This window comes from Nerophis ophidion, linkage group LG03 (genome assembly GCF_033978795.1).
Source record: "Nerophis ophidion isolate RoL-2023_Sa linkage group LG03, RoL_Noph_v1.0, whole genome shotgun sequence".
NCBI lineage: Eukaryota > Metazoa > Chordata > Actinopteri > Syngnathiformes > Syngnathidae > Nerophis > Nerophis ophidion.
In genome coordinates, this window is record NC_084613.1 from 2,640,324 (window position 1) to 2,667,732 (window position 27,409).

General features: G+C 41.0%; 1 protein-coding gene across 2 annotated transcripts in view; it reads left to right on the forward strand.

Moving 5' to 3' along the window:
* Window positions 1–3,132: 3,132 nt before the first annotated feature.
* The window catches only part of LOC133548952 (tandem C2 domains nuclear protein), a 29,289-nt gene continuing 5,012 nt past the window's right edge, over window positions 3,133–27,409 (forward strand). Inside the window, exons 1-9 of one of the 2 annotated variants that reach the window (XM_061893921.1) lie at window positions 3,133–3,268; window positions 6,338–6,406; window positions 6,477–6,620; window positions 11,382–11,519; window positions 13,802–13,866; window positions 13,954–14,023; window positions 17,829–17,923; window positions 21,601–21,717; window positions 23,774–23,965. In XM_061893921.1, the coding sequence (XP_061749905.1) occupies window positions 3,265–3,268; window positions 6,338–6,406; window positions 6,477–6,620; window positions 11,382–11,519; window positions 13,802–13,866; window positions 13,954–14,023; window positions 17,829–17,923; window positions 21,601–21,717; window positions 23,774–23,965 (894 nt within the window). In that variant the 5' untranslated portion in view covers window positions 3,133–3,264. Of the gene's footprint in view, window positions 3,269–4,971; window positions 5,526–6,337; window positions 6,407–6,476; window positions 6,621–11,381; window positions 11,520–13,801; window positions 13,867–13,953; window positions 14,024–17,828; window positions 17,924–21,600; window positions 21,718–23,773; window positions 23,966–27,409 lie in introns of those variants that run through there. The other variant, XM_061893922.1, reaches the window with a different exon arrangement.

Here is a 27,409-nt window from a genome sequence, read left to right on the forward strand (position 1 = left end):
ACACAACAGCAGTCGTTGGTCAGTCTACATGTCCATGACCATATAGAAGTAGCAGTCATTGGTCAGTCTACATGTCAATAACATCACACATCTCTAGTTGTTGGTCAATGTACATGTCCATGACCATATAGAAGCAGCAGTCATTGGTCAGTCTACATGTCCATGACCATGTAGAAGCAGCAGTCATTGGTCAGTCTACATGTCAATAACATCACACAGCAGCAGTCGTTGGTCAGTCTACATGTCCATGACCATATAGAAGTAGCAGTCATTGGTCAGTCTAAGTGTCAATAACATCACACATCAGTAGTCGTTGGTCAGTCTACATGTCAATAACTTCACAAAACAGTAGTCATCGGTCAGTCTACATGTCCATAACTACACAGAAACCGCAGTCATCGGTCAGTCTGCAAGTCCATAGCTACACACAGAAACAGCAGTCATTGGTCAGTCTACATGTCAAAACCTTCACACAACAGCAGTCTTTGTTAGTGTATATGTCAATAAGTACACAGTGCAGAAGTCATTGGTCAGTGTACTTGTCAAAAATTACTCACAAGCAGCAGTCATTGGTAAGTTCACATATCAATAACGTCACACAACAGCACTCTTTGTTTAGTCTGCATGTCAATATTCCAACACTGTGCAGAAGACATTGGTAAGTCTATGTCAATAACTTCACACAACATCAGTCATTGGTCAGTCTGTGTCCATAACTACACAGAAGCAACTGTCATTGATCAGTCTACATGTCAATAATTTCACAGAAGCAGTAGTCATTGGTAAGTCTACATGTCAATAACTTCATACAACAGCAGTTGCTGGTCAGTCTACATGTCAATAATTACACATGGGCAACAGTCATTGGTCAGTCTACATATCAATAACTTCACACAACAGCACAATTTGTTGTCTATATGTCAATATTTAAACATGGTGCAGCAGTCATTAGTAAGTCTACAATAACTTCACAACAGCAGCCATTGGTCAGTCTACAAGTCCATAACCACATAGAAGCAGCAGTCATTGGTCAGTCTACATGTTAATAATTACACAGAAGCAGTAGTCATTTTTAAGTCTACATGTCAATAAGTTCACACAACAGCAGTCACTGGTCAATCTATATGTCAATAATTACACAGAAGCACTAGTCATTGGTAAGTCTACATGTCAATAAGTTCACACAACAGCAGCAGTCATTGGTTCACACCACAGCACTCTTTGTTTAGTCTACATGTCAATATTTCAACATTGTGCGGCAGTCATTGGTAAGTCTACATGTCAATAACTTCTCACAACAGCAGTCATTGGTCAGTCTGTGTCCATAACAACACAGAAGCAGTAATAATTGGTAAGTGTACATGTCAATAACTTTACATAACATAAGTCACTGGTCTGTCTGCATGCCAATAATTACATATAAGTACTAGTCATGGGTAAGTCTACATGTCAGGTTCACACAACAGCAGTCACTGGTCAATCTACGTGTCAATAATTACACAAAGGCAGCAGTCATAGGTAGGTCTACATGTCAATAAGTTGACACAACAGCAGCAGTCATTGCTCACACCACAGCACTTTTTGTTAAGTCTACATGTCAATATTTCAACATTGTGCGGCAGTCATTGGTAAGTCTACATGTCAATAACTTCACACAACAGCAGTCACTGGTCATTCTACATGTCATTTATTACACAGCAGCACTAGTCATTGGTAAGGCTACATGTCAAGTTCACACAACAGCAGTCACTGGTCAATCTATGTGTCAATAATTACAAAAAGGCAGCAGTCATTGGTAAGTCTACATGTTAATAAGTTCACACAACAGCAGTCACTGGTCAGTCTGCATGTAATTTATTACACAGAAGCACTAGTCATTGGTAAGTCTACATGTCAAGTTCACACAACAGCAGTCACTGGTCAGTCTGTATGTCATTTATTACACAGAAGCACTAGTCACTGGTCAGTCTGTATATCATTATACAGAAGCACTAGTCATTGGTAAGTCTACATTTAAATAAGTCCACACAACAGCAGTCACTGGTCAGTCTGCATGTCATTTATTACACAGAAGCACTAGTCATTGGTAAGTCTACATGTCAATAGGGTCACACAACAGCAGTCACTGGTCAGTCTGTATGTCATTTATTACAAAGAAGCACTAGTCATTGGTAAGTCTACATGTAAATAAGTTCACACAACAGCAGTCACTGGTCAGTCTGCATGTCATTTATTACACAGAAGCACTAGTCATTGGTCAGTCTGTCATGTATTACACAGAAACACTAGTCATTGGTAAGTCTACATGTCAATAAGTTCACACAACAGCAGTCACTGGTCAGTCTGCATGTCATTTATTACACAGAAGCACTAGTCATTGGTAAGTCTACATGTCAATAAGTTCACACAACAGCAGTCACTGGTCAGTCTGCATTTCATTTATTACACAGAAGCACTAGTCACTGGTCAGTCTGTATGTCATTTATTACACAGAAGCACTAGTCATTGATAAGTCTACATGTCAATAAGTTCACACAACAGCAGTCACTGGTCAGTCTGCATGTCATTTATTACACAGAAGCACTAGTCATTGGTAAGTCTAAATGTCAATAGGTTCACACAACAGCAGTCACTGGTCAGTCTGTATGTCATTTATTACACAGAAGCACTAGTCACTGGTCAGTCTGTATGTCATTTATTACACAGAAACACTAGTCATTGGTAAGTCTACATGTAAATAAGTCCACACAACAGCAGTCACTGGTCAGTCTGCATGTCATTTATTACACAGAAGCACTAGTCATTGGTAAGTCTACATGTCAATAACTTCACACAACAGCAGTCACTGGTCATTCTACATCCCATTTATTACACAGAAGCACTAGTCATTGGTAAGTCTACATGTCAATAACTTCACACAACAGCAGTCACTGGTCATTCTACATCCCATTTATTACACAGAAGCACTAGTCATTGGTAAGTTTACATGTCATTAATTTCACACAACAGCAGTCATTGGTCAGTCTGTTTGTCATTTATTACACAGAAGCAGCAGTCATTGGTCAGTCATGTTGTAGTTGCATTGTGTACATCCACTTCCCCGCATGGACCGCTTACAGGAGTGGGAGGAGCCTAAGTGATGTGTGGCAGACAAGTGGGAGGAGCCTAAGTGAGGCTGCTGTGATTGGTCGTCAGTCTGCTGTCAACTTAGTGTGAGAAGAAGAAGAAGAAGAAGAAGTCAAGTCAGTCTTCAATGAACACAACATGGGTGAGTTGCTTTCTCTTTACTGTATACCATCTATCATTCATTTACTGTACATGTATCATTCATTCTGATACCTATTGTATATCCTGTACAGTATCATTCAATCTCATACTGTGTACATGTATCATTATTTCTCATTCTTACTGTATATCATGTATCATTCATTTACTGTACAACATGTCTCATTCATTCTCATAATTACTGTATAACATGTATCATTCATTTACTGTACATGTATCATTCATTCTGATAGTTACTGTATAACATGTATCATTAATTTACTGTATAACATGTATCATTCATTCTCATACTTACTGTATATCATGTACAGTATCATTCAATCTCATACTGTGTACATGTATCATTATTTCTCATTCTTACTGTATATCATGTATCATTCATTTACTGTACAACATGTCTCATTCATTCTCATAATTACTGTATAACATGTATCATTCATTTACTGTACATGTATCATTCATTCTCATACTTACTGTATATCATGTATCATTCATTTACTGTATAACATGTATCATTCATTCTGATAGTTACTGTATATCATGTACAGTATCATTCATTCTCATACTTACTGTATATCATGTTTCATTCAGTCTCCTACTGTACATCATGTATCATTTTGTTCTGATACTGTACAGTATATCATTCCTTCTACTATATCATCCAACCTGATACTTACTGTACATCATCTATCATTTTGTTCTGATACTGTACATATCATTCCTCCTACTATATCATCCAACCTGATACTTACTGTACATCATCTATCATTTTGTTCTGATACTGTACATATCATTCCTCCTACTATATCATCCAACCTGATACTTACTGTACATCATCTATCATTTTGTTCTGATACTGTACATATCATTCCTCCTACTATATCATCCAACCTGATACTTACTGTACATCATCTGTCATACAGTATGTTCTGACACATTCCTGTGGGGGAAAAAGGCCGACTTTCTTTCACTTTCACTTGTTGAGTCTTTAATGTTGACTGAGAATCTGACAACAAATACGTTATTTCCCACCTACTGTATACACGTGTCTGTACAGTAAAATATATTGTCTGTACAGTGCAATATATTGTCTGTACAGTGCAATATATTGTCTGTACAGTAAAATATGTTTGTTCCTGTCTGTACAATATTTAAGTTTGTTTGTATGTGTCTGTACAGTATATAAGATTGTATGTGTCGTGTACATGTTTGTTCTTACCTCTCTAAAGACTGTATACGCTTGAATTTACTGTACATGCCAGTACATTATGCAGTATATGTATACTGTACATACCTATACAGTAGGTCTATGAGTTTGTATAGAATTTACATGTTTTTGTATCATTTTGAAATGTACATACAAACATGTTTCTACAATCTTATTTACAGCAGACACTCTGGACTGATAGCAAATGTATATTATGTACATTATTATTATGTACATTATGTACATATGTATATACAAACATGTTTGTATAATTTTATTTAGAGCAGACACTCGAGACTGTTAGTAGTATATTATGTACATTATTCTATGTAGATTATGTACATATATGTACATACAAACATGTTTCTACAATGTTATTTACAGCAGACACTCTGGACTGCTAGTAAGTGTATATTATGTACATTATTATTATGTACATTATGTACATATGTATATGTATATACAAACATGTTTCTACAATGTTATTTACAGCAGACACTCTAGACCATGGGTGTCAAACGTTGGCCCGCCATGTAATTTATGAGGGTGGCCGTATAAACAACTTTAAAACTGTTACAAATATGCGCCACACTGTGAACCCACACCAAACAAGAATGACAAACACATTTCGGGAGAACATCCACACTGTAACACAACATCAACACAACAGAAGAAATACCCAGAACCCCTTGCAGCACTAACTCTTCCGGCACGCTACAATATACACCGCCGCTACCAACAAAACTATAAAGTTATATAAGCCTTGCTTGTTCAATATTCAATGCTAAACTTGTTTGGGTCTCTTATTAAAAGGTTACTTTGTTCAACTTTGGCCCGCGGCTTTGTTCACTTTAGAATTTTGTCCCACTCTGTGTTTGAGGTAGACATCCCTGATCTGGACTGTAAGTGTGCATGGAGGTTATAAATGTGTTTCTTCACCATAGGGCCGGGGGTCCAGTGTTGGGCCCCTGAAGTGCGTACACCAACTAATATCTGTCCCCCAGCTGCAGTGCTCACTTGCACTAACTACAATGTAAACACAACATCATACAAATGTCTGAAATTTTGAGTTAAAGTCCGAGCGAAGTTCCTTTAGCGCCAAAAAATATGACCAAAGTGGCGAAGCAGTTTTTTTTATATACAATTTAATTTTATCGAATGTTTACTTAAAAAAACATTTTTGCTATTAATTCAGTCGATGTATTTTCGCAGTTTATTTGATTAATAATTATTACTGTACTCAGCTTAACCTCAGCCTTGGATGTACAGTATGTGTTGAATCAATAATATTTGTGACGGACACATGCTTCCATATCATTTGACCAGGTTGGAAACTGTAAGTAGGTTGGATTATTTTTTTTTTTTTTCCGAATAACATTAAAACAAAGGGTAAAATGACTAATTCAGTGGTAATATTTGAGGGGGGCCCCGGGCCCTTGTGTAGTGGAAAAGTTGGGCCTGGAGGTCAAAAGTGTGGCAAACTCCTGGTTTGAAGTGTGTATAAAATGTGTGTTTGTTGTGTATTTGTGTGTGTTAAATATGTTTTTATAAAGTAAATAAGCATGTAAAGACAATATAGGTTTGTATGTAAAGTATATGTGGCTATTATTATTTTAAAAGTGTATATATATACATATATATATATATATATGTATGTATGTATGTATGTATGTATATATATGTATATATGTATATATTTATATATATATATATATATATATATATATATATATATGTATAGATGTATGTATATATATATATATATGTATGTATGTATATATATATATATATGTGTATATATGTATGTATATATGTAAGTTACTATTCTGTGTTGTTGTGTCTCAGCCATGGAGAGAATCAAAAACTGCTGCGGGACTCTGATGAAAAGTCTGGACAAGGATCAAGAACCTCCAGGTAAGGCGAAGGCCACGTCGCCATGACGACCGTGAATGAAACGCTTGCGTGATTTCCTTGTCCCTCAAAGGCATCGCCTTCCAGATCCCCGTCACCCAAGACTACCTGCGGTCCAAACTGCCCCATGACGGCAGGGAGGTGCCTTTTGTCCTGCCCACCCTGCACGCCTCCTACGTGCAGCCGGCCGCCAACCTCCGCCACGCCACCGTGCCGGGTATGTGTGCCACCCGGCGACCTCGCACTTGACACAAAAACACAAAACTCCGAAGTTTAGTCACACTTGATTGCAGACAGGCTGAGCGGGTGCTAAGAATAAGCGCGTGCGTTCGAGTCCCACGCCCTTTCTCCTAATCACTAATCACTGACAGAGTCCACTAGAAGTGGGCGTCGCTCCAGAAATATTTGTGCACACGCTCGCTTGGCCTAATTGTGTCGTTGTGACAAGAACATTGCAGGGAGAGAGGAAACTCTTCAAATGTACTCCCATCATTCCACTGAGAGGACACAAGTTACCTAAAAACCAGGCGTGGCCCCTTCTGGGTTACGTAACGCTCCGATAGCTGCAAAATAATACTAAAACTATTACCGGATGATATCGACTCCTGACTATAGGCTGATAGGAGCTAGCAGCTACACAACAGCTAAGCACACAATAGCACACAAGCTCAATATGCTTAATAGTCATTGAATAGCGTGTTTACTTGCACAAAGCTGGACCGCATGTTGGTTTACAAAAGGTAAATAGTGTAAGCTATAGGCTACGAATGTCAGGGCAAGTTTGGGACGGACCCCAAGATGCAGAGAAGGAGGCAGGCATTGAGTAAGGAAACATGGTTTAATAAAACACAAAAACAAAACCAAACAAAAGGGGTACAACAAAAAGCGCGCACGAGGCGGATAACAAACTAAAAGAGCTAGCATGGGAGCTAGAAAACAAAAGGAGCTTAGCATGGAAGCTAGCAAAAACAAAAGGGCCTAGCGTGGAAGCTAGCAGGTAGGAAAACAGAAGTTGTTACGTGTAGTACAAAGACAAACTGAAAGCAGGGAACAAAAGACAGTAAGCTACAAACTGCTACCGAAATATAGCTTAGCGCTACGCTGCAACGACACGACAGGTAGCAACGACAATACAGAAGTGACATTAAATGGGAAGACAGGTCTAAATAGGAGCGGGCTGATTGACACCAGGTGTGGCCAGGTGCCAATCAGCCGCAGCAGAGGGGACACAGCACTCAGGGAGTAAGACAGGAACCAGACAAAACTAAAGACATTAAATACTACACACAGAGGAAAAAACTGTCAGGGGGAAACCTGACAACAAAGAGCTAGCAGCTACACAACAGCTAAGCACACAATAGCACACAAGCTCGATATGCGTTATAATCATTGAATAGCGTGTTTACTTGCACAAAGCTGGACCGCTTGTTGGTTTGCAAAAGGTAAATAGGGTAAGCTATAGGCTACAAATGTCAGGGCAAGTTTGTGACGGACCCCAAGATGCAGAGAAGGAGGCAGGCATTGAGTAAGGAAACATGGTTTAATAAAACACAAAAACAAAACCAAACAAAAGGGGTACAACAAAAAGAGCGCACGAGGCGGATAACAAACTAAAAGAGCTAGCATGGGAGCTAGAAAACAAAAGGAGCTTAGCATGGAAGCTAGCAAAAACAAAAGGGCTTAGCGTGGAAGCTAGCAGGTAGGAAAACAGAAGTCGTTACGTGTAGTACAAAGACAAACTTAAAGCAGGGAACAAAAGACAGTAAGCTACAAACTGCTACCGAAATATAGCTTAGCGCTATGCTGCAACGACACGACAAGACACGACAGGTAGCAACGACAATACAGAAGTGACATTAAATGGGAAGACAGGTCTAAATAGGAGCGGGCTGATTGACACCAGGTGTGGCCAGGTGCCAATCAGCCGCAGCAGAGGGGACACAGCACTCAGGGAGTAAGACAGGAAACAGACAAAACTAAAGACATTAAATACTACACACAGAGGAAAAAACTGTCAGTGGCTAACCTGACAACAAAGAGCTAGCAGCTACACAACAGCTAAGCACACAATAGCACACAAGCTCGATATGCGTTATAATCATTGAATAGCGTGTTTACTTGCACAAAGCTGGACCGCTTGTTGGTTTGCAAAAGGTAAATAGTGTAAGCTATAGGCTACGAATGTCAGGGCAAGTTTGTGACGGACCCCAAGATGCAGAGAAGGAGGCAGGCATTGAGTAAGGAAACATGGTTTAATAAAACCCAAAAACAAAACCAAACAAAAAGGGTACAACAAAAAGCACACACGAGGCGGATAACAAACTAAAAGAGCTAGCATGGGAGCTACAAAACAAAAGGAGCTTAGCATGGAAGCTAGCAAAAACAAAAGGGCTTAGCGTGGAAGCTAGCAGGCAGGAAAACAGAAGTCGTTACGTGTAGTACAAAGACAAACTGAAAGCAGGGAACAAAAGACAGTAAGCTACAAACTGCTACCGAAATATAGCTTAGTGCTACGCTGCAACGACACGACAAGACACGACAGGTAGCAACGACAATACAGAAGTGACATTAAATGGAAAGACAGGTCTAAATAGGAGTGGGCTGATTGACACCAGGTGTGGCCAGGGGCCAAATCAGCCGCAGTAGAGGGGACACAGCACTCAGGGAGTAAGACAGGAAACAGACAAAACTAAAGACATTAAATACTACACAGAGGAAAAAACTCAGGGGCAAACCTGACAACGAAGAGCTAGCAGCTACACAACAGCTAAGCACACAATAGCACACAAGCTCGATATGCGTGATAATCATTGAATAGCGTGTTTTCTTGCATGAAGCTGGACCGCTTGTTGGTTTACACAGTAGACTATAGGCTATGAGGAGCTAGCAGCTACACAACAGCTAAGCACACAATAGCACACAAGCTAGACACATGTAGCGCTCATTGAACAGCGTGTTTACTCGTGCAAATGTGGTCCACTTGTTAGTTTACAAAAGGTAAACACGGTCGGCTATAGGCTGCGAGGAGCTAGCAGCTACACAACAGCTAAGCACACAATAGCACACAAGCTAGACACATGTAGCGCTCATTGAACAGCGTGTTTACTTGTGCAAATGTGGTCCACTTGTTAGTTTACAAAAGGTAAACACAGTAGACTATAGGCTATGAGGAGCTAGCAGCTACACAACAGCTAAGCACACAATAGCACACAAGCTAGACATGCGTAATGATCATTAAAAAAATATGGATTAAGCAAAGAAATCAAACAATGTACTTATATGACCCGATTTGAGACACTCTTTTATTCCTTATAGTGTTTAGAAAGTAAAGAGAAGAAGAACTATGATAAACATTCTGAATATGTTCCATCCATGAGATTGAACACGTAGTGAATACCAAAAAAATATATTTTTTGTGTTTTTCCTTGCAAGCATTGTCGTTATATTGATAATAATAATTAATTCCATGACGCTTGATGTCTTTTAAGGATTTTAATAATACAAAAGCCCAAAGCAGTGAAGTTGTCACCTTGTGTAAATGCTAAAAGTTGACATTGTCTTGCTGAAATAAGCAGGGGCGTCCTTGATAACGTTGCTTGGATGACAACATATGTTGTTCCAAAACCTGTATGTACCTTTCAGCATGAATGGTGCCTTCACAGATGTGTAAGTTACCCATGCCTTGGGCACTAATGCACCCCCATACCATCACACATGCTGGCTTTTGCACTTTGCGCCTAGTTCTTTTCCTCTTTGGTCCGGAGGACACGACGTCCACAGTTTCCAAAAACAATTTGAAATGTGGACTCGTCAGACCACAGAACACTTTTCCATTTTGCATCAGTCCATCTTAGATGAGCTCGGGCCCAGCGAAGCCGGTGGCGTTTCTGGGTGTTGTTGATAAATGGCTTTGGCTTTGCATAGTTTTAACTTGCTCTTACAGATGTAGCAGCGAACTGTAGTTACTGTCAGTGATTTTCTGAAGTGTTCCTGAGCCCGTGTGGTGATATCCCTTACACACCGATGTGGCTTTTTGATGCCTGAGGGATCCAAGGTGTGTAATATCGTGGCTTGCGTGCAGTGATTTCTCCAGATTCTCAAAACCTTTTGTTGATATCACAAAGCATAGATGTTGAAATCCCGAAATTCCTTGCAATAGCTGCTCAAGAAATGTTGATCTTAAAAAATGTGCTCAGGCATTTGTTGACAAAGTAGAGTGAGCGATTAATGGAAGCCGTTTGTGAACGACTCTTGCCGTCGTCGCTCGGGTTCCATGGACCACTCAGGAAGGACACGACCGCTTGAGCAGCTTTGACTCCCGACTATTTTTCAATAAAGCCTTCTCTTGCCGGGTTGGATCACTTTTCAGCTGCTCCTCTCCACCGCTCGCTCACGGTCCGCTTTTCAGCCGCCGTCGTCGTCATTCTCGTCTGCTCTTTGCTTTCGCTGCTGCTACTTTTCATCCGTTGTTGCAAGGCTCTCCAACTCCTTCTGCCCCGATCTCTCCTCCTTCTCCCCTTTTATGCGGCGTAAGGAGAAATGTTAATCGTGTGCCGGTGTGTGATTCCACGCACCTGAATTAGATTGCGGCGTTGCTCCCGGTTTGGCCGCATTCTCCGCCTCCTTGCCGCCATCTTGGGCCGGGCTACAGCGTGCCCTGCCCCGCTGCTTGTTCGCCGGCCGCGTCTCTCCACACTGTTTTGATAGCCAATCATGGCACCCACCTGTTCCCGATTAGCCTGTTCACCTGTGGGATGTTCCCAATAAGTGTTTGATGAGCATTTCTCAACTTTCTTACTCTTTTTTGCCACTTGTGCCAGCTTTTTTGAAACATGTTGCAGGCATCAAATTCCAAATGCGCTAAAATTTGTAAAAAAAAATGTCAATTCTGGTTTTATTTAGCATTTAGACGAGGTGACAACTTCACTGCTTTCGACTTTTGTAGAATCTGAGCGGTTTGCCTTGCTTTGTGTCCAAGGTCCTGTCCGCTGCAAGTACGCTCAGAAGAAGACGGCGCTGCAGCACGACGCCGGGCCCTTTGGGTACAGCTCCGAGTCCGAGCTGCTGGTGGGTGGCGGCCGTGAGGGAGACATCGGGAGGAGGAAACGCTCCCCAGGTAGAACACAGAGACTTGATGTCGTGCACGCTTCACTGAGGACAGTATTTGGCAAGCGCCGTTTTGTCCTACTCATTTCAGCCATCCTTGAACGCATCGTAGTTTGTTTACATGTATAACTTTCTCCGATGCCGCCACGGAAGGACGTGTTTTATGCCAATCATTCTTTGTCTCATTTTGTCCACCAAACATTTTATGCTGTGTGTGAATGCACAGAGGTGAGCTTTGTTGGTAGTTAATATAGACACTTACATCATGTGTTGTCTTCACTATAACACTTATATAAGACTTTTAAAGTCATTTTGATAGTAGGCTAATATAGACACTTACATCATGTGTTGTCTTCATTATAACACTTATATATATATATATATATATATATATATATATATATATATATATATATATATATATATATATATATATATATATATATATATATGGGTACACCCTGGACAAGTCGCCACCTCATCGCAGGGCCAGCACACATATATACAGACAAAATTCACACTCATATATATATATATATATATATATATATATGAGTGTGTACATATGTGTACATAGAAATATGTGTTTGGATACAAAGTGAAGTGTGACATAGAAATATGTGATTAGATTAACATTCATTTGTCTAATTATAAGTCTTGTCAACACTGAACAATATGAGCTTCAATAAAAAGTTTCTTCCTCAACAAACAAAACTTAACTGAAATCTAACATGACTCATCAAGTAGGTGACAGATGTCTTTTTAGCAAGCAGACAGAAATGTAGACCAACCACTCTTCTTATTTTTATTCTTTTTCTTCCTCTTCCTCTTCTTCTCCTTCTTCTTTTTTTCTTCTTCTTTTTCTTTTTCTTCTTCTTTTTCTTTTTCTTCTTCTTCTTCTTTTTCTTCTTCTTCTTCTTCTTCTTCTTCTTACTCTTCTTCCCCTTCTTCTTCTTCTTCTTTTTTTATTTTTCTTCTTCTTCTTCTTCTTCCTTCCTCTTCTTGCTCTTCTTTTTCTTCTTCTTTTTCTTTTTCTTCTTCTTCTTCTTTTTCTTTTTCTTCTACTTCTTCTTCTTCTTCTTCTTCTTTTTCTTTTTCTCTTTGTTCTTTTTCTTTTTCTTCTTCTTCTTCTTCTTCTTCTTCTTCTTCTTCCTCTTCTTCACCTTCTTCTTCTTCTTTTTCTTTTTCTTCTACTTCTTCTTCTTCTTCTTTTTCTTTTTCTTTTTCTTCTTCTTCTTTTTCTTTTTCTTTTTGTTCTTTTTCTTTTTCTTTTTCTTCTTTTTCTTCTTGTTCTTCTTCTTCTTCCTCTTCTTCTTCTTCTTCTTCCTCTTCTTCTTCTTCTTCTTTTTCTTACTCTTCTTCTTCTTCCTCTTCTTTTTCTTCCTCTTCCTCTTTGTCTTCCTTTTCTTCCTCTTCTTCTTCTTCTTCTTCTTCTTCTTCTTCTTCATCTTCTTCTTCTTTTTCTTTTTCTTTTTCTTCTTCTTATTTTTCTTTTTCTTTTTCTTCTTGTTCTCCTTTTTCTTTTTCTTCTTCTTCGTCTTTTTCTTCCTCTTCTTCTTCTTTTTCTTCTTCTTTTTCTTTTTTCTTCTTCTTTTTCTTTTTTCTTCTTCTTCTTCTTCTTCTTTTTCTTCTTTTTCTTTTTCTTCTTGTTCTTCTTCTTCTTTTTCTTCTTCCTCCTCTTCCTCTTTCTCTTCTTCTTTTTCTTTTTCTTCCTCTTCTTCTTCTTCGTCCTCTTCCTCTTCCTGCTTTGTGACCTCACCTTGTTGCTAGGCAGAGTTCATGAGGCGCCGCTCACAAAGGAGCCGACATCATAAGAATAAATATTAATAATTCTAATGATTAACTTGCCATGGGGGGGGTTTGGAGTTTCTTTTTTATTTTATTTTTATTTTTAAAAATAAAATAAAATTAAAATTAAAATTAAAACGTATAAAAAATTATTTTGCAGCCTGGTACCGGTGGTTGGGGACCACAGCTGTAGATGAAAAAAAAAATGCACCACTGTTATTTTTACCGTAAAATTCTGGCATGCCAGTTTTGTTTTTGTTTTTTTACCATAAAATGTACATCTGTAGATTTTACAGTGCATTACTACAGATTGTTCATTTTTAGGGTGAAACTGTGGCGAGCATCTACTGACAAAGTCCACTTTCCACCATTTAGTTTGACTATTTAACATGAAAAGTGGGATTTATTTGTATTGTCGCTTCATCACAAACAAAACATTTGAGATATTTACAAAAAATGAACATTTTCAGCAAATTCAAGTCCTGATATGTTTTCTGCCGGCAGATGTTCCTCAGGAGCTGAGCACGTCCATGTTTGAGCTGAGCAGCCTGGACAGTCCTCACACGCAGGTAGGTCGGTGTCAGGTCCACACCTTGGCACACCTTGGCACACCTTGGCACACGTGTGACGCTAACTGACCTGCGCCCGTCCCGCAGAGCTGGGAGTCCATGTCCAGCGTGGTCAGCACGCCGTCCTCCGCCATGGACACCTTTCGGAGCAGCACAGGTACGGCAACCTTCTGTTTCCACTGCCGGGGAGGGACCGGGAGAGTCGGCAGGGACAGGAAGCCAGACCATTGAAAATCAATGATTTGGACTGCGAGTAGAGGCTGAGGGAAATGGGAAATGACCCAATTTCAAAGGTCAAATTTACGTCAGAACATAACATTGATTTAACGTCGTCAAAAAGCATGTTGTTCAATCAATCAATCAATCAATCAATCAATCAATCAATCAATCAGTCAGTCAATGTTTACTTACATACCCCTAAATCACGAGTATCTCAAAGGGCTGCACAAGCCATAACGACATCCTCGGTTCAGATCCCACATAAGGGCAAGGAATAGGGGATAGGCCCCTCCCACTTCCAAAGACATGCACCTGGGGATAGGCCCCTCCCACCTCCAAAGACATGCACCTGGGGATACGCCCCTCCCACCTCCAAAGACATGCACCTGGGGATAGGCCCCTCCCACCTCCAAAGACATTCACATGCGGATAGGCCCCTCCCACCTCCAAAGACATGCACCTGGGGATACGCCCTCCCACCTCCAAAGACATGCACCTGGGGATAGGCCCCTCCCACCTCCAAAGACATGCACCTGGGGATAGGCCCCTCCCACCTCCAAAGACATGCATTTGGAGATAGGCCCCTCCCACCTCCAAAGACATGCACCTGGGGATAGGCCCCTCCCACCTCCATAGACATGCACCTGGGGATACGCCCTCCCACCTCCAAAGACATGCACCTGGGGATAGGCCCCTCCCACCTCCAAAGACATGCATTTGGAGATAGACCCCTCCCACCTCCAAAGACATGCATTTGGAGATAGGCCCCTCCCACCTCCAAAGACATGCACCTGGGGATAGGCCCCTCCCACCTCCAAAGACATGCACCTGGGGATAGGCCCCTCCCACCTCCAAAGACATGCACCTGGGGATAGGCCCCTCCCACCTCCAAAGACATGCACCTGGGGATAGGCCCCTCCCACCTCCAAAGACATGCACCTGGGGATAGGCCCCTCCCACCTCCAAAGACATTCACATGCGGATAGGCCCCTCCCACCTCCAAAGACATGCACCTGGGGATAGGCCCCTCCCACCTCCAAAGACATTCACATGCGGATAGGCCCCTCCCACCTCCAAAGACATGCACCTGGGGATACGCCCTCCCACCTCCAAAGACATGCACCTGGGGATAGGCCCCTCCCACCTCCAAAGACATGCACCTGGGGATAGGCCCCTCCCACCTCCAAAGACATGCATTTGGAGATAGGCCCCTCCCACCTCCAAAGACATGCACCTGGGGATAGGCCCCTCCCACCTCCATAGACATGCACCTGGGGATAGGCCCCTCCCACCTCCAAAGACATGCACCTGGGGATAGGCCCCTCCCACCTCCAAAGACATGCATTTGGAGATAGGCCCCTCCCACCTCCAAAGACATGCACCTGGGGATAGGCCCCTCCCACCTCCATAGACATGCACCTGGGGATAGGCCCCTCCCACCTCCATAGACATGCACCTGGGGATAGGCCCCTCCCACCTCCAAAGACATGCACCTGGGGATAGGCCCCTCCCACCTCCAAAGACATGCACCTGGGGATAGGCCCCTCCCACCTCCAAAGACATGCATTTGGAGATAGGCCCCTCCCACCTCCAAATACATGCACCTGGGGATAGGCCCCTCCCACCTCCAAAGACATGCACCTGGGGATAGGCCCCTCCCACCTCCAAAGACATGCACCTGGGGATAGGCCCCTCCCACCTCCAAAGACATGCACCTGGGGATAGGCCCCTCCCACCTCCAAAGACATGCACCTGGGGATAGGCCCCTCCCACCTCCAAAGACATGCACCTGGGGATAGGCCCCTCCCACCTCCAAAGACATGCACCTGGGGTTACGCCCCTCCCACCTCCAAAGACATGCACCTGGGGATAGGCCCCTCCCATCTCCATAGACATGCACTTGGAGATAGGCCCCTCCCACCTCCAAAGACATGCACCTGGGGATAGGCCCCTCCCACCTCCAAAGACATGCACCTGGGGATACGCCCCTCCCACCTCCAAAGACATGCACCTGGGGATAGGCCCCTCCCACCTCCAAAGACATGCACCTGGGGATAGGCCCCTCCCACCTCCAAAGACATGCACTTGGAGATAGGCCCCTCCCACCTCCAAAGACATTCACATGCGGATAGGCCCCTCCCACCTCCAAAGACATGCACCTGGGGATAGGCCCCTCCCACCTCCAAAGACATGCACCTGGGGATAGGCCCCTCCCACATCCAAAGACATGCACCTGGGGATAGGCCCCTCCCACCTCCAAAGACATGCACCTGAGGATAGGCCCCTCCCACCTCCAAAGACATGCACCTGAGGATAGGCCCCTCCCACCTCCAAAGACATGCACCTGATTGGCAACACTAAATGGTCCCCAGTGTGTGAAAGTTGTCCGTCTATCTGTGTTGGCCCTGTGATAAGGTAGCAACTTGTCCAGGGTGTACCCCGCCTTCCGCCCGATTGTAGCTGAGATAGGCTCCAGCGACCCCAAAGGGAATAAGCGGTAGAAAATGGATGGATGGATCGAAGATAAATATATAGTTAAATATATTCTTGTACCTGGATCACTTGTCACTAGCTCCGCCCCTTTCCCTTCCCATCACGTGTCCACCAATCGTCTTCTGTTAATATGCCTGTCAGCATTTCTGTTAGCAAGCCTTTTAGCATGCCTGTTAGCATGTTTGTTAGCATGCCAGCTAGGATGCCTGTTAATTTGTCTGTTAGCCTACCTTTTAGCATTCCTGCAAGAATGGCTGTTAGCATTTGTTCTCATGCCTGTTAGCATGCATGTTATTATGGCTGTTAACTTGCTGTTAGCATGTCTATTAGCAAGCCTCTTAGCAGGTCCCTTAGCATGCCTGATAGGACGGTTGCTAACATGTCTGTTATCATGCCTGTTAGCATGGATAGCATGCCTGTTAGGATGCCTGTTAATTTGTCTGTTAGCCTACCTTTTAGCATTCCTGCAAGAATGGCTGTTAGCATTTGTTCTCATACCTGTTAGCATGCATGTTATTATGGCTGTCAACTTGCTGTTTGCATGTCTATTAGCAAGCATCTTAGCAGGTCCCTTAGCATGCCTGCTAGGACGGCTGCTAACATGTCTGTTATCATGCCTGTTAGCATGGTTAGCATGCCTGTTAATTCGTCTGTTAGCCTACCTTTTAGCATTCCTGCAAGACTGGCTGTTAGCATTTGTAATCATGCCTGTGAGCATGCATGTTTACATGCCTGTTAGCATGTCTGTTAGCATGCGTGTTAGCGTGACTTCATGGCTCCCGAATGTCGTAGCTTTCCTGCAAACCAGACCAAGAAGAAGGCTTGTAGAACTCCACCGTGTAGGATGGGAAGCAACACGAAGGCCTTCCTTTTCTTTCACGTATTGTAATCAACAGAAAGATATTGTCTTGACCCAAGAACTACAAAAGCGACGAGGAAGCAGGACCAGACTCCCCTTTTCAGGCACCGCTTCTTTAAACTGTTTTACAACCTTTTCCGTGAACTGTTTATGACCTTTTCTTTTGAACTGTTCTGTAACCAAAAGCAGTGGCTGTTTATGACCCACGACCCTTAGAAACAGCTGTTGCCACCTCATCAGGGAAAGTCCAAATAAATAGAATTTGCACCAGAGCGGGCTGGGACACTGTGCAAGGGTGCAGTCAGGCCTTTCTATTGTGCCACAGTCTTTCTACTGGATTGTGTCTCTATTGTGTTGTTTCTCAGGTGTTTGTTTTGCTGTTTTGTGGCAGAGTGTGTGCCTCGGACGGACGGCGACATGGGCAGGCTGTGTGTGCGACTGAGCTACCAGGAGGAGACGGAGCAGGTGTGGATCACCTTGGTGCAGGTAAGGTTTCCTTGCGAGCGGACCGGACGGGACAATAGAGTCCATTGTGGAGTTCAGACACTGTCAATGGACCCTCTGTGCGTCCACAGGAAGTACTAATCAAAGGCTGGAGGGGAATGCGAGAAAGGGGAAGTCTGATTTTTTGTGGGCGGAGCTTATGTTGTGAATTTGAACTCCAAGTTTCTGTGTTCTTTGGCCACGTCCGGTGTTATAATTCCGGGTGCTTGTTGCTAAGCAGAATTGTTCCCCGCAGACCTTTAAAGAAATGAGCCTTATGAGCTCACTGCAAGAGGAAGGACAGGAAGAAAAAGTAAGTCCTAAAAGGATTCTGATCATGAGTCCCCATTCGGTTCTCTGTATTGAGTTCTTCACACTGGTTTCCCTGCGGCCGCGCGTAGTTTGAGTACCGTATTTCCTTCTCACTCCGGCGCTTACCAAAGGCATGCGGTAAATTTAGGCCTGCGCTTATAGATTTGAGTGTGATGTAAGGATAGCATCTTGAAAACCACGTTATTATGGTCTTACTTTTACTTATAAATGAAGTCCATGAGCCAAACAGTAGATTTGGTTAGATTATGAATGTCACAACTCTCCAGACTTTTGGTCAAATTTGATGCTCTAACACAGGGGTGCCCACACTTTTTCTGCAGGCGAGCTACTTTTCAATTCACCAACTCGAGGGGATCTACCTCATTTATATATATCATTTATATTTATTTATTTATGAAAGAGACATTTTTGTAAACAAGTTAAATGTGTTTAATGATAATACAAGCATGTGTAACACATATAGATGTCTTTCTTTCACAAAGACAAGAATATAAGTTGGTGTATTACCTGATTCTGATGACTTGCATTGATTGGAATCAGACAGTAATGATGATAACGCCCACATTTTCAAATGGAGGAGAAAAAAAGTTGTCCTTTCTGTACAATACCACATGAAAGTGGTTGGTTTTTGGCATCTAATTCATCCAGCTTCCATACACTTTACAAGAAAAACATTGGCGGCAAATTCCGTAGCTTGCTTGATTGACATTCACGGCACCCGAGGGTCTTGTGAGATGACGCTGGCTGCTGCCAGTTCATTATTATGAAAAAATGACAGAGAGGAAGGCGAGAAACACTTTTTATTTCAACAGACTTTCGCGCCGTCCCTTCCGTCAAAACTCTAAAGGCCGACTGCACATTTCCTATCTTCACAATAAAAGCCCTGCTTCATGCTGCCTGCGCTAACAAAATAAGAGTCTCGGAAAGCCGGCGTGCACAAGTGATGTGCACGCCAGCTTTCTGAGGGATCGCTTGTGCACGCCAGTTTTCCCAGACTCTGTATTTAGTTAGCGCAGGCAGCATGAAGCAGGGCTTTTATTGTGAAGATAGGAAATGTGCAGTCGGCCTTTAGAGTTTTGACGGAAGGTACGGCGCGAGAGTCTGTTGAAATAAAAAGTGTTTCTCGCCTTCCTCTCGGTCATATTTTCATAATAATGATCTTGCAGCAGCCAGCGTCATCTCACAAGACCCTCCGGTACCGTGAATGTCATTTAAGTGACGTCTTGGTGAAGATTGATGATCACTCATTTTTAGGTCTATTTTTTTTAAAAGCCTGGCTGGAGATGGACTGACACACCCCCCGCGGTCGACTGGTAGCTCGCGATCGACCTAATGGGCACCCCTGCTCTAACACATGTGTGTCAAACTATGGCCCGCGGGCCAAATTTGGCCCTCCCTGTAATTTCATTTGGCCCTTGAGGCAATGTCAAATTAACATTAGAACTGGCCAGCTGGTGTTATACAGCGCCGGTTTCGCTGTAACACCGCATTCACCGCTAATACTCATACTTGCCAACCCTCCCAATATTCCCAGGAGACTCTCGAAGTTCAGTGCCCCTCCCGAAAATCTCCCGGGGCAACCATTCTCCCCAATTTCGCCCAATTTCCACCTGGACAAAAATATTGGGGGCTTGGCTTAAAGGCACTGCCTTTAGCGTTCTCTGCAACCTGTGGTCACGTCTGCTTTTCCTCCATTCAAACAGCGTCACATAATATATGCGGCTTTAGCACACACACAAGTGAATGCAAGGCATACTTGGTCAACAGCCATACAGGTCACACTGAGGGTGGCCGAATTAACAATGCCACCACTGTTACAAATATGTGCCACACCGTGAACCCACACCAAATAATATTGACAAACATATTTCGGGAGAACACCCGCACCGTAACGCAACAGAAGAAATACCCAGAACCCCTTGCAGCACTAACTCTTCCGGGACGCTACAATATACACCCCAGTTTGATACACACTTCAATAAATTGCCAGAAATAGCCAATTTGCTCAATTTACCTTTAACTCTATGTTATTATTAATAATTAATGATATTTATCTTTGTGGAAACACTGATCATCTTAATGATTTCTCACAATAAATATATATAGAAACAGATAAATATCAAAATGCAACATTTTATTTTTATATTTTCTCTAAGTGCACATTTTTCAAATTGAACATTTTCAAATGATCACTTCTAAGACAGTCTTGTTAAAACGCAATATCCCATTTTAACGAGCTAGCCGCTAACGTGTTTTAACAAATCATGAATGACTTTGCACCGTGTTAAGTCGTACATTTTTTTTCCTTTTACGGAAGGTTTTTGGTAGAGAATAAATGATGAAAAAAACACTTAATTGAACGGTTTAAAAGAGGAGAAAACAGGGAAAAAAAAGAAACATAGTTTATCTTCAATTTCGACTCTTTAAAATGCAAAATTCAACCGGAAAAAAGGAAGAGAAAAACTAGCTAATTTGAATCTTTTTGAAAAAATAAAAAAAATAATTATTAGTAATTATTCCTGATTAATATTAATTTTAGAATTTTGATGACATGTTTTAAATAGGTTAAAATCCAATCTGCACTTTGTTAGAATATATAACAAATTGGACCAAGCTATATTTCTAACAAAGACAAATCTTTATTTCTTCTAGATTTTCCAGAACAAAAAGTTTAAAAGAAATTCAAACAACTTTGAAATAAGATTTAAATTTGATTCTACAGATTTTCTAGATTTGCCCAATTTTTTTTTTTCAATTTTAATCATAACAAGTTTGAAGAGATATATTTTTCAACGAAAAAACAGAAGCTAAAATGAAGAATTAAATTAAAATGTATTTGTTATTCTTTACAATAAAAAACATAAATTTACTTGAACATTGATTTAAATTGTCAGGAAAGAAGAGGAAGGAATTTAAAAGGTAAAAAGGTATATGTGTTTAAAAATCCTAAAATCATTTTTAAGGTTGTATTTTTTCTCTAAAATTGTCTTTCTGAAAGTTATAAGAAGCAAAGTAAAAAAATAAATGAATTTATTTAAACAAGTGAAGACCAAGTCTTTAAAATATTTTCTTGGATTTTCAAATTCTATTTGAGTTTTGTCTCTCTTAGAATTAAAAATGTGGAGCAAAGCGAGACCAGCTTGCTAGTAAAAAAATAAAATTTAAAAAATAGAGGCAGCTCACTGGTAAGTGCTGCTATTTGAGCTATTTTTAGAACAGGCCAGCGGGCGACTCATCTGGTCCTTACGGGCGACCTGGTGCCCGCCTTGGTGACCCCTGCTTTAAGGACTGAAGCTGCCACGCTACTTTCACTTGGATTGAAATGTTCTCCTTGTTTTAATCACCAGTGTTCACAACTCAAACTTCCAAAAGACAGAACACCAAGGCCAAAGATCCGGATCAGAGGAATCATCAGCCTTCCCCAAGCTGTGCACTTCAAGAGCTCCGTCAAAGAGTACAGTCAGGTGAGTTCTCACATACCTATGTTAGCATGTTACCTGACTTATGTGTGTCAGTGTTGTTAGCATGCTACATCATTTATGTATGTTAGCATTCTACATGATTTAACGTATTTCCTTGAATTGCCGCCGGGGCGTTAATTAATTTAAAACCTCTTCTCACTCCGACGTTTACCAAAGGCATGCGGTAAATTTAGGCCTGCGCTTATAAATTTGAGTGTGATGTAAGGATACCATCATGAAAAGCACGTTTAATAAAAAAAGCGTTATTATGGTCTTACCTTTACTTATAAATGAAGTCCATGCGCAGCTCCTTCTGATCAAAAGCATCGATAACTTGTTTATAGAAGTCTTCCTTATCTTTCCTCAGTTTTAAAAGTCTCAATGGAGATCTTCCTTTATTACCTCCTGCTTCGATTGAAAGTCCAGTTTAGAAAAAAGTTTTATTTTAGATATGTAACCCTCCATGTTAAAAGTGCAAGCGAGAGGAAAAAATAAACTCTTGCTGCTTGTTGTCACTTCTTCTGCAGCCGAGTAGTCGCAAGAAGGATCACTAGCGCCCTCTACCACCAGGAGGCGGGAGTCATTTAATGACTCATATTTGACACACGCAGCTACGGTATATTAATAAAACATAGCCACTTACTGTTCTTTTTAGCATATTCAATAGCTTGGACCTTAAATCCTACTGAATAGCTCTTAATCTTCTTCCCTTTATGCGATTTCAAATGATTGAAATCAGCCTCCTCCATTTTGAAAATGGTGACAGGTGAAGTGTCACTCGTGACGTGACGAGTTTGACCCGGTGGAAATTCTAGGCATATGCTAATTTCAGCATGTCACATGACTGCTGTGTGTTTGTTTGTTAGAATGTTACATTATTTAAGTGTGTTTTTAATGTAGCATGCTTGGAGAATAGAATAGAATAGAATGAACTTTATTGTCATTATATTTGCATATAACGAGATTAAAGACTCCAACTTAAGGTGCGGTAGTGGGAACAAATATGGGGTGAAATAAATGACGTAAGAGGTAATAAAGGAAAAACTAATAATTGAAATAAACAGACTACTATCCAACAACAATAATAAGCAATTCTGTACAATATACAAAACACTATAGAAGTATATAAGTTTTAGCAAAATGGTTGTTTTTTACACCACACTAAAATAGCTATTTTTAAAACACGCTAATATTTTACACAGCTGAATTTGTACTATTTGCATGAAAAACTTTTTTTTCCTGCTCTGTTATTTTCTTTACGTGAGACCGTTGATCATTTGTCTACTTTTACAAGTGAGTTGCTAAAATGCTAACATGCTAACAATTGCTATGCTACAAGATCACACAAAATGGCAATTTGAGGACAAATTAGCTGAAAATAACGACTAGAAATCATTCCTGCCATCTTTGTCAGAGTTTGTTGTTGACGAACCCCAAGATGCAGAGAAGGCGGGAGGCATTTTGCAGGAAAACATGATTTAAAAAAAATACTAAGACAAAAAAAAAAACAAAGGGTTCAAACAAAAAGCGCGCACGTGGGCGGATAACAAACAAACGGCCGAGCGTGGAAGCTAATGTATCTAGCAGGAAACAGAAGTCGTTCTTGTAAAATGAAAGAACAAACTGGAAGCAGGGAACAAAAAACAGTAAGCTAGGCTGCAAAGACACGACAGGAGCGATAATATATGACAAGAGCAACAAGAAGTGAGATCGAAAAAATCAATAATCCGGCACTGACTGGAGGAACAAAGCAGGTACAATAGGAGCGGGCTGATTGACACCAGGTGTGGCCAGGTGCCAATCAGCCGCAGCTAAGGGAAAACAGCACACAGGGAGACAAACAGGAAGCTGAACCAAAAAAAGAGGACATAAGGACATTAAATACTAAACACACAGAGGAAAAACTAAAACACAAACTGTCAGTGGCAAGCCTGACAATCTTATTGTTTTGTTTTCAAAGTCATAGCCACGTTTTTACATTTTCTTGCCGTGAGCCACTATATTTGTTGTTAGCACGCAAGCTAACGCTACATGCTTCCGCTCTTTTGTTTCCCTCCAGCACGCAACCTTCATGGAGACCTTCGTGTTCGCGCTGAGCCTCCAGACGCTGCGAAGTAGTGCTCTGGTCCTGCGGCTGCAGACGTGCTTCCTCCAAAAACGTACGCTGGCCGAGGGCGCCATCTCGCTGCGGCACCTCGGGCCCCGGGAGACCCAACACTGGCTGCACCTGAGAGCGCCGCGCAAGTCCTCTGTGAGTAGTTCTCCTCAGAATACTTGGTGTCAAAATACTTCTCTTCAGAGGACAAACCCCCGTTTCCATGTGAGTTGGGAAATTGTGTTCATTTTCAAGCCATATTCAGTTGAATATGCTACAAAGACAACATATTTCATGTTCAAACTCATAAAAAAAAAATGTTTGTGCAAATAATCATTAACTTTAGAATTTGATGCCAGCAACACGTGACGAAGAAGTTGGGAAAGGTGGCAATAAATACTGATAAAGTTGAGGAATGCTCATCAAACACTTATTGGGAACATCCCACAGGTGTGCAGGCTAATTGGGAACAGGTGGGTGCCATGATTGGCTATAAAAACAGCTTCCCCAAAAATGCTCAGTCTTTCACAAGAAAGGATGGGGCGAGGTACACCCTTTTGTCCACAACTGTGTGAGCAAATAGTCAAACAGTTTAAGAACAACCTTTCTCAAAGTGACATTGCAAGAAATTTAGGGATTTCAACATCTACGCTCCATAATATCATCAAAAGGTTCAGAGAATCTGGAGAAATCACTCCACGTAAGCGGCATGGCCGGAAACCAACATTGAATGACCGTGACCTTCCATCCCTCAGACGGCACTGTGTCAAAAAGCGACATCATTCTCTAAAGGATATCACCACATGGGCTCAGGAACACTTCAGAAAACCACTGTCACTAAATACAGTTTGTCGCTACATCTGTAAGTGCAAGTTAAAGCTCTACTATGCAAAGCGAAAGCCATTTATCAACAACATCCAGAAAGGCCGCCGGCTTCTCTGGGCCTGAGATCATCTAAGATGGACTGATGCAAAGTGGAAAAGTGTTCTGTGGTCTGACGAGTCCACATTTCAAATTGTTTTTGGAAATATTCAACATTGTGTCATCCGGACCAAAGGGGAAGCGAACCATCCAGACTGTTATCAACGCAAAGTTTAAAAGCCAGCATGTGTGATGGTATGGGGGTGCATTAGTGCCCAAGGCATGGGTAACTTACACATCTGTGAAGGCACCATTAATGCTGAAAGGTACATACAGGTTTTGGAACAACATATGCTGCCATCCAAGCGCTGTCTTTTTCATGGACGCCCCTGCTTATTTCAGCAAGACAATGCCAAGCCACATTCAGCACGTGTTACAACAGCGTGGTTTCGTAGTAAAAGAGTGCGGGTACTTTCCTGGCCCGCCTGCAGTCCAGACCTGTCTCCCATGGAAAATGTGTGGTGCATTATGAAGTGTAAAATAGGACAGCGGAGACCCCGGACTGTTGAAGGACTGAAGCTCTACATAAAACAAGAATGGGAAAGAATTCCACTTTCAAAGCTTCAACAATTAGTTTCCTCAGTTCCCAAACGTTTATTGAGTGTTGTTAAAAGAAAAGGTGATGTAACACAGTGGTGAACATGCCCTTTCCCAACTACTTTGGCACCTGTTGCAGCCATGAAATTCTAAGTTAATTATTTGCATTAAAAAGATAAAGTTTATGAGTTTGAACATCAAATATGTTGTCTTTGTAGCATATTCAACTGAATATGGCTTGAAAAGGATTTGCAAATCATTGTATTCTGTTTATATTTACATCTAACACAATTTCCCAGCTCATAAGGAAACAAGGTGTGTAGTTTGTGGACGTGCACTTATGCAAGCTGACCTTCATAAAGGAATAAAGAGGATGTTCAAACAAAGTGTTTGGCATCATAATGAAGGTTTATTTAAAAGTGGGCCAACCCGCCTTGCAGCTGTTACCGCCAGGAATGTCACCGCTCGTTAGCGAGGTCCCAGTCGCCACGGCAACATCCTGCAGGAGGCCTTAAGCCATGCCGAAAAAGAAAAGAGCAGAACAAAGTGTTTTCAAGTGAAAGTTTGAAGTCGGTAGATTTTCTTCTGGCACGTCTGACGTTTCTTCTTGGAAGGACACAGCACTTGTTCTTGGAAATGACTTTTTGGTTTTTTTTGTGAACTGAAAGAAAGAAACATGCCCACAGAGCTTTGTTTTGCTAACTTTATGACTTTAGAATGTTGTAATTTCCAGAAACTTTTCAAATGAGAACACGTGATTCAATCCCCCCCCCCAAAAAAACATGCAACTTATTTCTTGTAAATGTCTTTCTCGGATATTTAAAAAAATATTTTTCTCAGTTTAAAGAAAAAAAAGAAAGAAAAGAAAATACACATCCTATTTTTTCTTGCAAATATACAAATGTCAAGTTTTTTATTATATAATTACAACTTCTTTTTTTTCCTTTGAAGTGTACATGTCAAACAATTTAGTTTTTCTAAGAAATTGGAAATATAACCTTTTTATGAATACACTATTTGTCATCAACATATTCAACTTTTATATACTAACTTTGTCTTGTGAATATATATCACTTTTTTTTTTAATGCTACTTTTTGTCTTAGAAATACTTTTTTTTAAAATATACTCAAAATACATACAGCATGTATGTATATATATATATGTATGTATGTATGTATGTATGTATATATATGTATGTATGTATGTATATATATATATATATATATATATATATATATATATATATATATATATATATATACATATATATGTATGTATGTATGTATGTATGTATATATATGTATGTATGTATGTATATATATATATATATATATATATATATATATATACATATATATATATATATATATATATATATATATATATACATATATATGTATGTATGTATGTATATATATGGGCTTCACGGTGGCAGAGGGGTTAGTGCGTCTGCCTCACAATACGAAGGTCCTGCAGTCCTGGGTTCAAATCCAGGCTCGGGATCTTTCTGTGTGGAGTTTGCATGTTCTCCCCGTGAATGCGTGGGTTCCCTCCGGGTACTCCGACTTCCTCCCACCTCCAAAGACATGCACCTGGGGATAGGTTGATTGGCAACACTAAATTGGCCCTAGTGTGTGAATGTGAGTGTGAATGTTGTCTGTCTATCTGTGTTGGCCCTGCGATGAGGTGGCGACTTGTCCAGGGTGTATCCCGCCTTCCGCCCGATTGTAGCTGAGATAGGCGCCAGCGCCCCCCGCGACCCCGAAAGGGAATAAGCGGTAGAAAATGGATGGATGGATGGATGGATGGATGTATATATATATATATATATATATTTATACACACACCACACATATAAATATATATATGTGTATATTTATATGTGTATGTATACATATGTTTGTGTATATATGCATGTATTACATACGTATGTATGTATATATATACACATATATATATATATATATATATAAACACACACATATAAATATATATAGGTGTATATATTTATATATATGTATGTAAATAAAAATATATACATATGTGTGTGTATATTGTATATATATGTACACACATATATATTATATATATCTGTATATATAATATATATATACATATGTGTATTTATATATATACATACA